At 33.8% G+C, this 12,762-nt stretch overlaps 1 protein-coding gene across 2 annotated transcripts in view; it reads right to left on the bottom strand.

Moving 5' to 3' along the window:
* The window catches only part of SIPA1L2 (signal induced proliferation associated 1 like 2), a gene marked incomplete at both ends in the record, with an annotated part of 84,926 nt that overhangs the window by 53,554 nt on the left and 18,610 nt on the right, over window positions 1-12,762 (bottom strand). For both annotated transcript variants that reach the window (XM_084283689.1, XM_084283690.1), the window contains 4 exons: window positions 338-612; window positions 3,400-3,976; window positions 5,492-5,649; window positions 12,364-12,467. In XM_084283689.1, the coding sequence (XP_084139815.1) occupies window positions 338-612; window positions 3,400-3,976; window positions 5,492-5,649; window positions 12,364-12,467 (1,114 nt within the window). The remainder of the gene's footprint in view (window positions 1-337; window positions 613-3,399; window positions 3,977-5,491; window positions 5,650-12,363; window positions 12,468-12,762) is intronic.

Below are 12,762 nucleotides of genomic sequence, written 5' to 3'. Positions count from 1 at the left end.
TATCCTGTGGAAGGAAAGAAGTCGTATCAGTTTTTATAATAGCTCAGTCACAAGGCATTAAAGTTTACTTCTTACCCTTTCGAACCATATAAATGTAGATTTCCCTTTAAATGGGAACTTATAAGGAATTTAATCTATTACAAGCCAGTAATGGTTTGGGGAAAAAGATTGCTTTAAGAGCTTCAATACTGTTACCACCGAACATGACAGACAATGACAACTTCCTGATGGTCACAAAAAAAAAAAAAAAAAAAAAAAAAACACAAAAACAATCATGTAAACTGTGGCAGAGAAAAAAACAGATGTAAACATCACATTGAGGACTGTTGCTTGTTACCTTCTAGGTGCTCCATCCTCGTGTGGCTGAATAATCACCACTTTTACTGTCACTGATGTGCGCAAAAGGTCAATCATTTGTTCATGAGTCAAAGTTGCCACAGCCACTTTACAGATTTCAACCAGGCGGCTCCCTTGCCTTAGGCCTGCTTTCCATGCAAAACCAAAGGGCTCCACATCTGCCACTATCCCTTCAAAGTTCACGTGGAATCCAAGCTGGCCCAACCCATTCCTCCGAAGGGTCATTTCTGTGGTTTCACATCCTCTGGTCACTATCTATAAAGAAGTACCAGATAGTTAGGACATTCATTTCTTTGGACAGACAAACGTCACTTTTCAAACCTTGTAAAGCCACGTATGGCTTGGCATTTATTATCTTCAATATACTAATGCTAATAATAGTTTTGATATTTGTAGTTCAAGTTTTCTGCATAAAACAAAGGGAACAGAACACTTCACAATATTAAAATCTTACAACTCCAAAGCAAGCAGCTGTCCTGTGTTAAATTCCTCCCCCCCCCCAAACCCAACATTAACACAACACCATTTATATCTTATTGAAAACTTAACAGCTGCTTTTGCTTCAAAACACAAAGCAAGCAAAATGCTATCCTGTCAGATACTTCATTCTTGTAGGCTGACTGACTGCAGGTGTGCAGGCATTTTTTCTTCAGTATTAGGCAGTATTAAGCTTGAGATATAACATGTGCCAAATTGAGTGAAGTGCTTCAGCTCTAGCAGCATCTCTTCTATAGACTTTAACAACGAAGACCATTTTGATTTATTTTCACTTGTAGTCAGGTTCCTAACTGCTACTACCTCTACACGTGGACATTACTGAGATGGGGATAAGATTTTTAATGTCACTGGGAAAGTTAAAAACAAGACCAAGTTTCTTCATATTCAATTAAAATTAATTGTCACTATATAGACTAGCCCACAACCCTCAAATTCAGATTTTGTTAAGCAGGCTCATTTTTATATATAATGTAACAAAACTCAGAGCAGTCAGAACACCTTTGAATTAAATAATTGAAAGTTGTAAGAGAAGAAAGATGAACATTCTTGCCATAGATCAAGCTAGTCCCAAAGCAAAGGTAAAAAGGATTTCAGGAGATCAAGCCCTCCACAAGCACATCCCCTAAAATATGACATGGCAAATTACATAGTAATGTCACACAAAACATAGTGCTGCTCCACTTCAAAATAGGTCATTCTGCGTACTTGGTTGCTATTTCTCTGAACATATGGCTGTGCATGAACAAAGAGATGGCTTCTCTGAATGCACACAACACAGATGAAATTAAAAGATAGATAGCCTCTAAATCCTATGAAGAAAGGAGTATTTTTAGCATATAGGCTTATAATGAACTCTAGCCTACTCAGATTGATGTCTGAAGATCCATTAAGCTTTTTTGTTTAATCCTTCTCTTAGCCATCTGATATTGTCCTAAAGCTCAGATCCATTGCCTTTACTGTCTTAAAATCCAGACAGTCAAGTCCACTTATAGTTTACTTTTCCTTCTCTCTACTTTATATCACCGGATTTTCCTTCCCCAGTACAGATCAGACTCTAGAACAGTAAGTCCCAGCTTTTTCCACTCCAGAACTTATTCTTTTGGTTCAAACCAAGATCAGTCTGCAGCTTTTCACATCTTTGTTTGATCCAGATATTCATAGAGGTATCCTATTCATCTGGATAAAAGTCATCTGGGTTCTAAGTCATCTAAAAGGGTTTTAAAATAAACATCTGAATTGTGGCATCAGAGTTTTTAACACTTTTGAGTGGATGTTACGGTCACATCTGGGCTTCTATATCAAAATGTAGATAAGGAGCATACAACTTAAAAAAATTAGTAACTTTTAGGAAAAAGGTTCTTTGTTGTTTGTTTGTTAGGAAACATTTATTCACTGAAAGGGATGTGAAGTATTGGAACAGGCTGTCCAGGGAGGTTGTTGAGTTGCCAGACCTGGAGGTCTTCAAGAAACAACTGTCATCACTACTGACAGCAGAAGTTTTCACTAGAAATTTGAACCTTTGCTCCACCTGTGTTAAGTAAGTGGAAATTTTTATTGTCTATTTAGCAATACGTAACAGAAGTGAACTACACTATTCTTCAGAAGAAAATTATCTGTGCAAGAAAAGTGAAGCTGAATAACCCAATGAAAATAATAATGTAACAGTGAGGAAAGAAGTCTAGACATTCATCCATTGATGGTTAATAGTACTTTGGAAGACAAAGACTAGAGCAGGATACTGCACTGTGCTAGAAGTGGCTGTAGGACTACAGAGGCTCTGCAGCATCAACTCTATCCAGTGTGAAAGTGGTAAGCATAATGATTTCAATTCAGAACAAGTTTCTCTAATATAAACAAAACCAACATGATCTACATCACTTAAATCAAAATCAAAGGGCAAAGCATAACCGCATGACGTAGATGCATCAGCAGTTTTACATTAGAGCTCCTGTCAGTTCATTTGTACCGACTGGAATAGTTAGTTACAGGACAGGTGTGCTAACATGGTCACAAGTGTCTGAAAATCTTTATCCAGTCAGCTGTAAAAGCTGTCATTAATTGGTCTAGTTTTCTTCACTTTCTGCAGTTACTCAGTGTAGACTAAACACATCAGCAGAACAACTTGTGGCAAATTTTTCTAAAATTCACTTTTTTTTCTTAATAAAAAGTTGAAGTGAATATATTCTACCCATTAAGGTTTTGTGTATTTTTAAATTAAGATATGTTTCTACCTACAGAAGTGTGAATTGAGAAAGGCTACAGCAAGAGAAAACGAAAAGCTTAGCCTTTCAATCCTGATTTCAATATTGAAACCATCCACAGCCTCGGACAAGTCTATCAAATTATTGGTATTCATTTTCTCATCCCTGAAAAAGGGGTTGATAGCTTCTCATATACTGCATGAGGATTACTTTTTTTATAGTTCTCTGAAGACTAAAAACAGTACTGAAGTATAAACAGATGACATTTTTAATTGTATCTCAAAGGAGATGTAGACAATTCTTCATAAAATTTTTGAGATTCCAATTTAGAATTTGTACTTACTTCGAGTCTTTGAACAATTTCCCTGATGTCTTCAGTACAATTATCTGCCGCAGACAGAAGAATACATTCTCCTCTTTCATAAAATATTTTGATGCTCATTAATCCAGATGTCCATCCAATAACATCTCTGCAGGAGCAGTTAAACACAACATTTTTTGATTCCTTTTCAATCAACATGATAAATTCATTGGAGATTCCAAGGAGACATTCAATGTCAGCAGACTGGCCAAAATCTCGTGCGATCACATTCCACATAATTGCTCCAACACTGAATAAATGTGCATCTTTCCTTGGTTTCACTTTTTCCTTTTTTTTTGCACCTAAAGTAATGAAGCTAAACTTTGCTGAAGTATCCACTGTAGCCGTGGTAACAAAGTTTTCTGCCAGATCTTTCAAGTATTCTTGACGTGTCCTTGTGGCCATGGCTCGAAATTTTTCCGACTTATGTGCTGCGTTTTCAGCATTAATAACTTTGGCTAAAAGAAAGTCCCTAAAGACTGCTGACTTGGGGAAAGTTACTCCTTTGGGAATGGGTGGACCAAATGGAGGTACATCTTTTGATCTTGAAACACCAACACTAGAAAGATAAAGAAAATGCAATGGTTAATTCATTTATATATAAAAAAAAAAAAGGTCAGAAAGTAAGTAGTGACCTGTGCAGCCCAGTTACACAACTGACTTTAGTTTTAACATGTCAGTTTTCAGATATCTTAGACACATCAAAGAAAACTCACTGGGTCATCTGTTTTAAAAATGCCTTTTTTCTTTTACGTGCATAAAGGACATTGTGAATATAATAATACAAACACAGAGGTTTCCAGGTAGACTGCTTAGGGTGTCAGTGTCTCTTTTGTTTAGTGGAGTAAGTTTAAAAATCCTTTGCAAGATATAAAGGAGATGCAAGATTTTTAAAAATTATTTAGAACCACCTATCATTTTCAGGTTTCACACAGTTTAATTAGAACTATGAAAAATATGAATACAAAGAATTGATTTCAATACTTATACATCTTGCAAGGATAAGATATGAATACAGACAAAAAGTATCAGTGCAAAACATGTTGGCAATGGAAGCATTTTGCACCACTTTAAAGTGCCTATTCTAAGTTCATAAAAATTCATAATACTTGAAATTCTTTAGAGGGACAGTTCACAGCAAGATATACATGTAAAGGGAAATGGAAATATTTTTTCCTTACTGACACTCAGTTATACCTACAATTGATATCTATGTAACATATTTTATCTGTAAAAAGGATTTCAAAATACCATGCAAACTATATACAACTACTACTAGATTGACTGAAATGCATTCACATTTGGGATGAAAAACAGACAATTTAGTAAAAGAAAAATGTAACGTATGAAATACATATATCATGTAATAGTAATCACGAAATAGCTACTAAAACAAAACCAAGTTTTGGAAGATACGACAAGCAATATGATCCAACCTCACAAGGTACTTTGAAATTCATTCTAAAAAAATAAAATATAACATTCATAGCTGCTAAATCTGTACCACTGTCTTTGAAGTCCTTGTCATTATTTGCACAATTCCCATATGCTTCCAGCTCAGGTAACCTTGCTAAAATTCATGATGCAATAACTTAACTGTGAGTTAAGGTGAACTGAAATTTGAGACGTTATGATCCCCCAAAATTTCTCATTCAACTCAATGACTCACCCTGGTGCCCTGGTGTCATATAGTCATACTCAGGGATTTATATACATTAACAGCATTCTAAAGTATTTTATTTTAAATCACTTACTTCAAAAAAAGGAAATATGTGATATAAATTCTAAATTAATTACCACAAGTCTGACTGCAAATCTTATTTTCACTAAAATGTTATATCCCATTTTTGTGCTCATGAATGAGCAACACAGTTTCGCACACTCATTTAAATCTACAGACTGCCCCATTAGTTTAGATAAGCAAGAGAGACATTGGGGTTTCAAACTCATAGAAAATGAAGCAGAAATTTTAAAATTGTATATATCGTATCTCTAGAAAGTACAAAACTGTTAGGAAAAGCAGTTCCATTGCATTCTTAACAGCAAACTTAAATAGCTATAAGGTTCTACTTACCTATAGCACACATTTTCAGTACAAGGATTATGCACTTTGACAATGACAAATACATGTTGAAAGTGGGAACGAATATTTTTTGGAGTAAAAGGAAGCGCTCCTGGCTCTTGGAAGACAATGGTAACTATGTCATTTCCTATATGCCTTTTCCTTAGCAGCTAGATGAGAAACATGCATTGAAAAATTAGTTATAAAAAAATAAATCAATAAATCACGTCTTCATTCTAGCAAAAACAAAACAAAACAAGTGATTCTTAATTTTTCCTGAAATAACCTTCAATTAATCGTGTCCTGGATATTTACCAATAAAGGGTATCAGGTTAATTGGAAAAAAAAATAAAAAGGAAAAAAAATTGGCAAAGTTTTCATTAGGTTTTTGTATTATCCCACATCCCCACATCAGCTCTGTGTAACTTCAGCTCATTTCTCTTTTACTCTGTGAGAACAGAATAAAAGATTTCTCTTGCATCCCAATTGTAATAAAAAATGTTACATCACTGGACATTTCTTATTATTCATAAAACTACACATTGGTTCCCTTTTTACAGAGTAATGTCTGCTTTTATATGAAAAATATAACACTGCTTTTCTTTTTCAATAAACTCCTTTCCCCTATTGCAGTTTTATTAATCATCATTCTTATCATGATGATCCTTACAATCTCAACTTTTTTTTTAATAGATTATGATGAATACTTATCACAAACTTCGAACAATTGCATACTTGAGGAACAGAGCTGAGACATACTCATGGAGAAACAGCTATTTGAAACTCATTTATTGATTTAAAAACTGATAGCTAGTAGTTTATTTAATCCTCAAAATACACTTAAATGAATAATTTAAGCTACTAAACCATTATTACAGTCTAAAACTTAAAACCTACAAAACATATTCAGCAATAAGGGACCACTTCACCGCCAAAAAAACCCTGCAGTAAAGTGGCATTCACTTTCCTCATCGAAGTATATCAGACCTCTAAAATATTTTACACATTTCTTCTTATTATTATTTTTAAAGAACCTTGCTTATAAAACATCCATTTATATTACTAGATGGAAACAAGTAGTCTGGCATGTACTAGGATGTAAATACCTACCTAAAGTCTGACAAGGACCTTGCACTGTCAACTAATAGCATACAGACACTTCAAGTTCTACCTGAACTCTAATTTAACTAAAAAGGATGTAAGAAATCCTTTAACTAAAGGAGCAAGGAAAAATTCTACATCAAGCTCGTTTTACAGAATACAATCTTTCCAAAAAAAATGTTTGTTTTAATTTTCTCAGTTTCATTACAAGGCAGTGTATCGGCAATCAACAAAAAAAGCTAAGCTGCATATGCTAAAGCCTAAGACCCATAAGCATTTCATTATGTCTCCTAAATAATAGAAGATGGTTTTCTAAAGGTGGTGAGAAGTGCTTAAAGCACTAGCATATCTATATTATTTTTAAAAAGGCTTTTGATAAAACTAACACATATAATAGAACAGAAAGTATTTGGTGTTATTCTGTCATGTGACTTGGTCATTTTTTTTTTCAGATTTGAAAGATTAAAATCAAAGTAACTGGCTATTTAAGCACATTAAAATGTACATCCTCTTGTGGACAAATTGCTCTATAAATTATGTGGAATTGATCACAGAAATAAGTGCATCAGGTACACTTTAATTAGAGTCAGTGAACACTAGCTCTACACTTTAATTAGAGCTAGCTAGATCACAGTAGTGAAGTATAAGTTCATGTTTAAGAGGTTATTATTATCTCACAGGCTGGAATTTACACTGTAGTTAAATTTGTAAGACACTTTCCAATTACAAGGTAAAAGGTGATTCATTTCTCCTTTTGTTATGTAAATAAACCCCTTTACTTTCTTCTCACTATAGGAAGTGCTTCATGCCTTTGTCTATACCTTTCCACAAAGCAATGTTACAAAAACTAAAAAACTCCTGTTTAAAATTACTTTTATTTCTCAAGACAATTGCTGTTTTCAAGAATACTTTCTGCTTTTGCAGAACTCTAAGAGGTTCTACTGGCCACCATGGGTTGCTCAAACAAGAATAGCAGTCACATAGTAAGAGATATGTTTTAGAAATGTTTGAATTTGTACTAACAAAACTTCCTTTACAAAATGATGGCAAAATGATGGCAGTGCTCATATCCTACATCTAAACTACTGCTTCAAGAGCTTAAACCTTTTAAAGGCACAAAAATGGTAAATAGACAGTCAAGTCATTTTTAAGAACCTTACCAAGTTTGCTGAGATCTTAGTGATGTCTTCAACATTTTAAAATAAATTTCATGTAATGTTATTATAAATAACTGTCATGCATACGTGGTCAGTGAACTTACACAATGCAAATGCAAAGCACAGTCATACGTCTGTGCACACAGAATCATAATGCAAAGAACTGGAAAGGGAAGAGAAAAACCGGGGTGATCAGGAAGACGGAAAGAAGTGCTCTGGATAGGATAAAGGAATAGGAAAGAATAAGGTGGTGAATGGATAATAAGGAAGGAACACATACTTCCCTGGAAAATGTGGGTTAAGGATAGCATACTGAAAATGAAAGAGGAATTGATGGAAACTGGAACTAAGCAAAAAGACTTAAGAAACCCTTCTCTAATTTCCATGCTATAACCTATGTTTTCCTTCCAACTTTCACATCCTTTTTTTTTCTCCCCCTTCAGGTTCTCAGTTTCCCCTTCCTCTCCCATTTTGAGGTCTGCTCAGGTTGGTTCCCTCCCTCTGCCTTTCTAACATATTATAGAGATTCTCATGCCAGTGCAGAGCACAAGAGAAACTCTCAACAGAGTCCACATATTATGGAGGATTACTTATAGTAAGGAGATCTCAAACACTCTGACATCATACCAGTATCAATATAAATTGGCACAGTAGAATATGAAAAAGAACCCAGCCAAGTATGATAGGCAGTCAACAGAATACCAGTGAAATTTTACTTAGAATACAAGAGGGGAGTCTAAAATATGTTAGAAAAGCAGAATCCATTAGATTAAAATTATGTAAAACCAAATAATAATTAACTTTGAGATTTTAACTATAATACTCAATTCTTGATTATCAGATATGCATCTCTGAAGAAAAGTATTTACTGTCACAAAACAGCACATTTATTGGTGATGCACAGCCATAAGCATCTACCCCCTTGAGTGGAATATTATTTACATTGTCCAATTCCAAAACAAGGAATTTTTGTTGTTATAGCAGTGAAAAATATATTCTTTATTCAAATAAATGAAGAAATGTTAACAGTGAACTAAGAAAAAAATTTCAAACTTATTTTAGCACATTTCTAAAATAAGCGGCTTAAAAAAGTTCTAATTTCCATATCCGTTATTAATCTGTACCCAAACCAGAAACAATCAAAAGATACTGCTCAAATCTGGTGAAGCAGAGTCTGATTTAACCCACATAACCAAGCATATGGTTATCTCAAACATTTTAGCAGGAGGTTAAATTCAAAAAGTTTGTTTCATTCTTGCATATGTTTCATTTAAGTTTTCATCAAACCAAGTGAAAATTGATTATTTGAATTGATTTGGATTAATTAGGTCTAAACATGTGTACAGAAGCAGACTACAAATGTGTGAGTGGGAAATTTGCAAAGGAATCATTTGGAAAGGGAATTTGCAAAGGTAAAGTTTAAAGGAGAAAGCCTTAAACTATGACTTGAAGAAAAGGCCAGGAAAGGAAAAGGAAAACGGCCGCACCAGGGTTGGTAGTCTTTTCTATCCTAGGGATGGAACAGCTGACTTGAAAGTTCCCAGCCTACGTTGCAACCAAAGTAAAAATTACCTTGCTTTTTGAATCTCCTGCTGACTCTAAAACTAGAGGGATGTCCTGATCAGTGACCAAGCAGGGCGTAGTTATGTCCTGGAAGAAGCAACAAACAGTTCTGGCGTGGCCTGGTTTTAGCTCACACATATGTGGAATCTAAGAAAAACTCAGTGCCTGCTCATTGAAGGTCTTATTTCTAGATGATGAAGAGTGAGTGACTCAGTATCCTGTCCGGTCATTATCAATCAAAGGACATATGTATAGTGTGCAATAACCTCATTGCCAATACATACACAATATGCTAGCAAAAAACTAACTATTCAATGGGGATCTTCATTGCTAATAGAATCCAAAAGGAAAATTATCATAGTCTCTAATTTCCCCTTACTTGGCTACATAGTTAGTGAGACAAATTCTGAAGAGACAAACAACATTCACATTCCATAGCACCTGTAAGTGTGTCTCTGTGTCGAGCACAACTGATGCAACTGCAACTGGGGTCTTCAGCATCTAAAATGGCTCAAGGAAAAAGACCTAATCCAACTTTATCCTAGCTTGTGAAAAATAACACAGTTGATAGATTTCACATTCCAGTATGCATTTTAGAACTATACTGTAATAGAAGAAAATTTAACAATGATTATACATCCATTTTGAACATTAAGGCTGGCTAAATCCTGGTTATTTGGGTGCACTTGTCACAATTCACTAGACAGTGTCCATGCTGTACAAATATCACTAGATTCCAACACCTAAAAATAATGTGGGGAGGTCTTCCGACAGGTATACTACTTGAACCTAGAAAACTGCCACATTATTTTGATCCTAAGAAAGTGACAAATAACAACATGATGCTTCTACTAAATATTGAACCTGTTAAAGTGACAATGATGAGTGCTTACTAAAACACTGTGGAAAGGAATGTTTGTTGCTGGGGAAAACCATGAAGTTAAAATTGGAAGATTTCCCTATATACAAAAGTTGGCACCTGTCTATAAAGGACATGTAAGGAAACGATTAAAATGAAAGGAAAGCAAAGGAAGAAATGAAAGGACAGTAATAGGGGGTGGCTGAGCAACACTGCAGTGAGGCTGACAAACAACAATTATGAAAATTAGTGAAATAGTGTAAAGAGGATATCCCATTCTCACAAACAAGGGCAAGTCATGAAAGACAATGATGAAAGTAATAAAAATCCAAGTAAGGTCATATTTACTGTCAGTGCCTGTGATAAACTATGAAAATACGCATTATTCCCTTTCAAGGCAAGCTCATTCAGTGTATTATATTATAATAAGTGTATAATTTTTCCAATTTACATGTGATTTCCAGTCAACGACCAACAATTCAGTTTTCTAGACTCCAACAAGTTCTGCACTGGTGCCTTGCTAACTTGTAATGTCTTTTGTAAATAAATATATAGATTAAAACTGGTTATTTGAAATATATCAATGTTTTTGGACTCTACCATGATATTTTCTTCCATGGTATGATCCTCAGCCTTCAAGTTGTTAAAAAACATACAGTATCTTAGGAAAATCTGAACTATTTTACAAATGTGTAAAAGCTAAGTATTTTTCTGTGCAAATCAAATTAAAGCATAAACTTAAAATAAGAGTTAAACCATTATGAGTGATTACAGAGTGGGCTTACTATATTAATCCTGTACAGAAATAAAGTATAAACGAAAGTTCAGAGAAGTGGAGCAATCTCAAGTTAGTGATGACGATCCAATATATTGATCACTAGCTACTGGCACAGCTGGGATGTGATATAGCCAAACACTCTGTCCTCTAAAAGCTACATGTTGAAGATGTGATTTGTCTAACCATTTATATTATTCATGTGGTGAAGATTTTTTTTTGTATTTTTATTCCTAATTTAATTTCTTTAAACTGCATCTAAAACCTAACTGTAATGGAATAAATTTCAGTTGTCTTAACTGTTCCGAAGAAACAGTTCTTCAAATAGTTCAGAATTTTATGCAATGACTACTTAAAATACATTAATGTTATATACTTTCTTCCATTCCAATTTTCATTTATCCTATGTTAAGAATTTTAATAATTTAATCTTTTTGTCACTGCCTTGACACGTCTTTTCTTCTCATGAGATCTACTGATACAAAAGATGCAAATCATATGGTTTAACAAACACTAACCACAACTTTTGTATGCTTTCACAAAGAACATGAGAGAGCATGTTTATTTCATGATAACACCCCAAAATGACTGAAGCCTTTACATCTTGCACTGCAACGAGATAATATTCAAATAAATCCAACAGTTTTTTTATGGTTGCCTTTTTTTTTTTTTTTTTTTTTTTTTTTTTTTAATGTGCAGGGCTAGAAAAATGCAGTGGCAGCGCAGAAAGATTCTGAAGTTAAGTGTTACCATTGATATATTATACCAAATGTGCTTGTACTTTTTAATTTGGTCACACATCTCAGACAGGCAAGACAGAATAACCTTACTGGTGCACACTTTTGGTTGCTGTACTATTTTTTAGCCATCCTTAATGCTTTCAAGATACTTTGAATTACCAAACAAGGAAAGAGTTCTCCATGAATAAAGTTAAGTACACTGCAGTTTTCTGTCTTCACAAGCAGACACATTGAAGGATATACCTAGCCATTTAATACTGAGCTGATACATTAACAAAAAACTTCAAGATCAATAACATTTTGTATAATCATTTAAAAGTCTTATTGCATACATATTTTAACCACAGGATTATTTTCAAGTTTTATTCCATTCAATGTTTAAAACATACATAGGGTGTAAATCCCATCCAATTTGAGAATAATTGATTGACCATGGGGGAACTATGCTGAGTAATGTCACCATGAAACGGAGGGTATGGAAATAACTTAATGAATTATAAAGATGTATTATAAAAATCCTTCGATTTTTCTAATGTATTAAATGATTAAAAAAAAAAAAGCAAACCCACAATTACAAGACAAATGTCATACAAAAACATACAGCTTAAAAACAGTACTACTTAAAGATAAAAACTCAAACACCTCTGAAGTAAAATTATATTGAAAATTGAAAAGTTAAAATAACATACCTGTTGCCTGTTACTGGGCATGTATGGAAGCATTGTTGATACATGAAACATTAACTCATAATCTTTATAAGTAGTATAAAGGGAATGAGTTCCTGTTGAATCAGCTGAAAATGAATTTAATCATAAGACGGTCAGTAAAATAGAACATTCGTATTACTTTTTAGGACAATGCTCTTTGCATGCTATGATATAAATCTAATAATAGAATTTAAACTTTTTTTTTTTTTTTTTTCAACAGAACAAAACAGTTTGTATCAGCTAAAGATCTCTTTACTTTCATATTACAACATAGATGGATCCTGCAAGAAGTTGCCCAAAGACAGCTGTCTATGAGATGACCTTATTTTGAATATATTGGCAAGTACTGTTAGGTCTTAATATATCATGGAAATAAAAAAT

The sequence above is a fragment of the Netta rufina genome (genome assembly GCF_964035555.1).
Source record: "Netta rufina genome assembly, chromosome: 3".
Taxonomy (NCBI): domain Eukaryota; kingdom Metazoa; phylum Chordata; class Aves; order Anseriformes; family Anatidae; genus Netta; species Netta rufina.
Note: the sequence above shows the minus strand (reverse complement) of the source record. Positions and strands in the feature narration are given on the sequence as shown.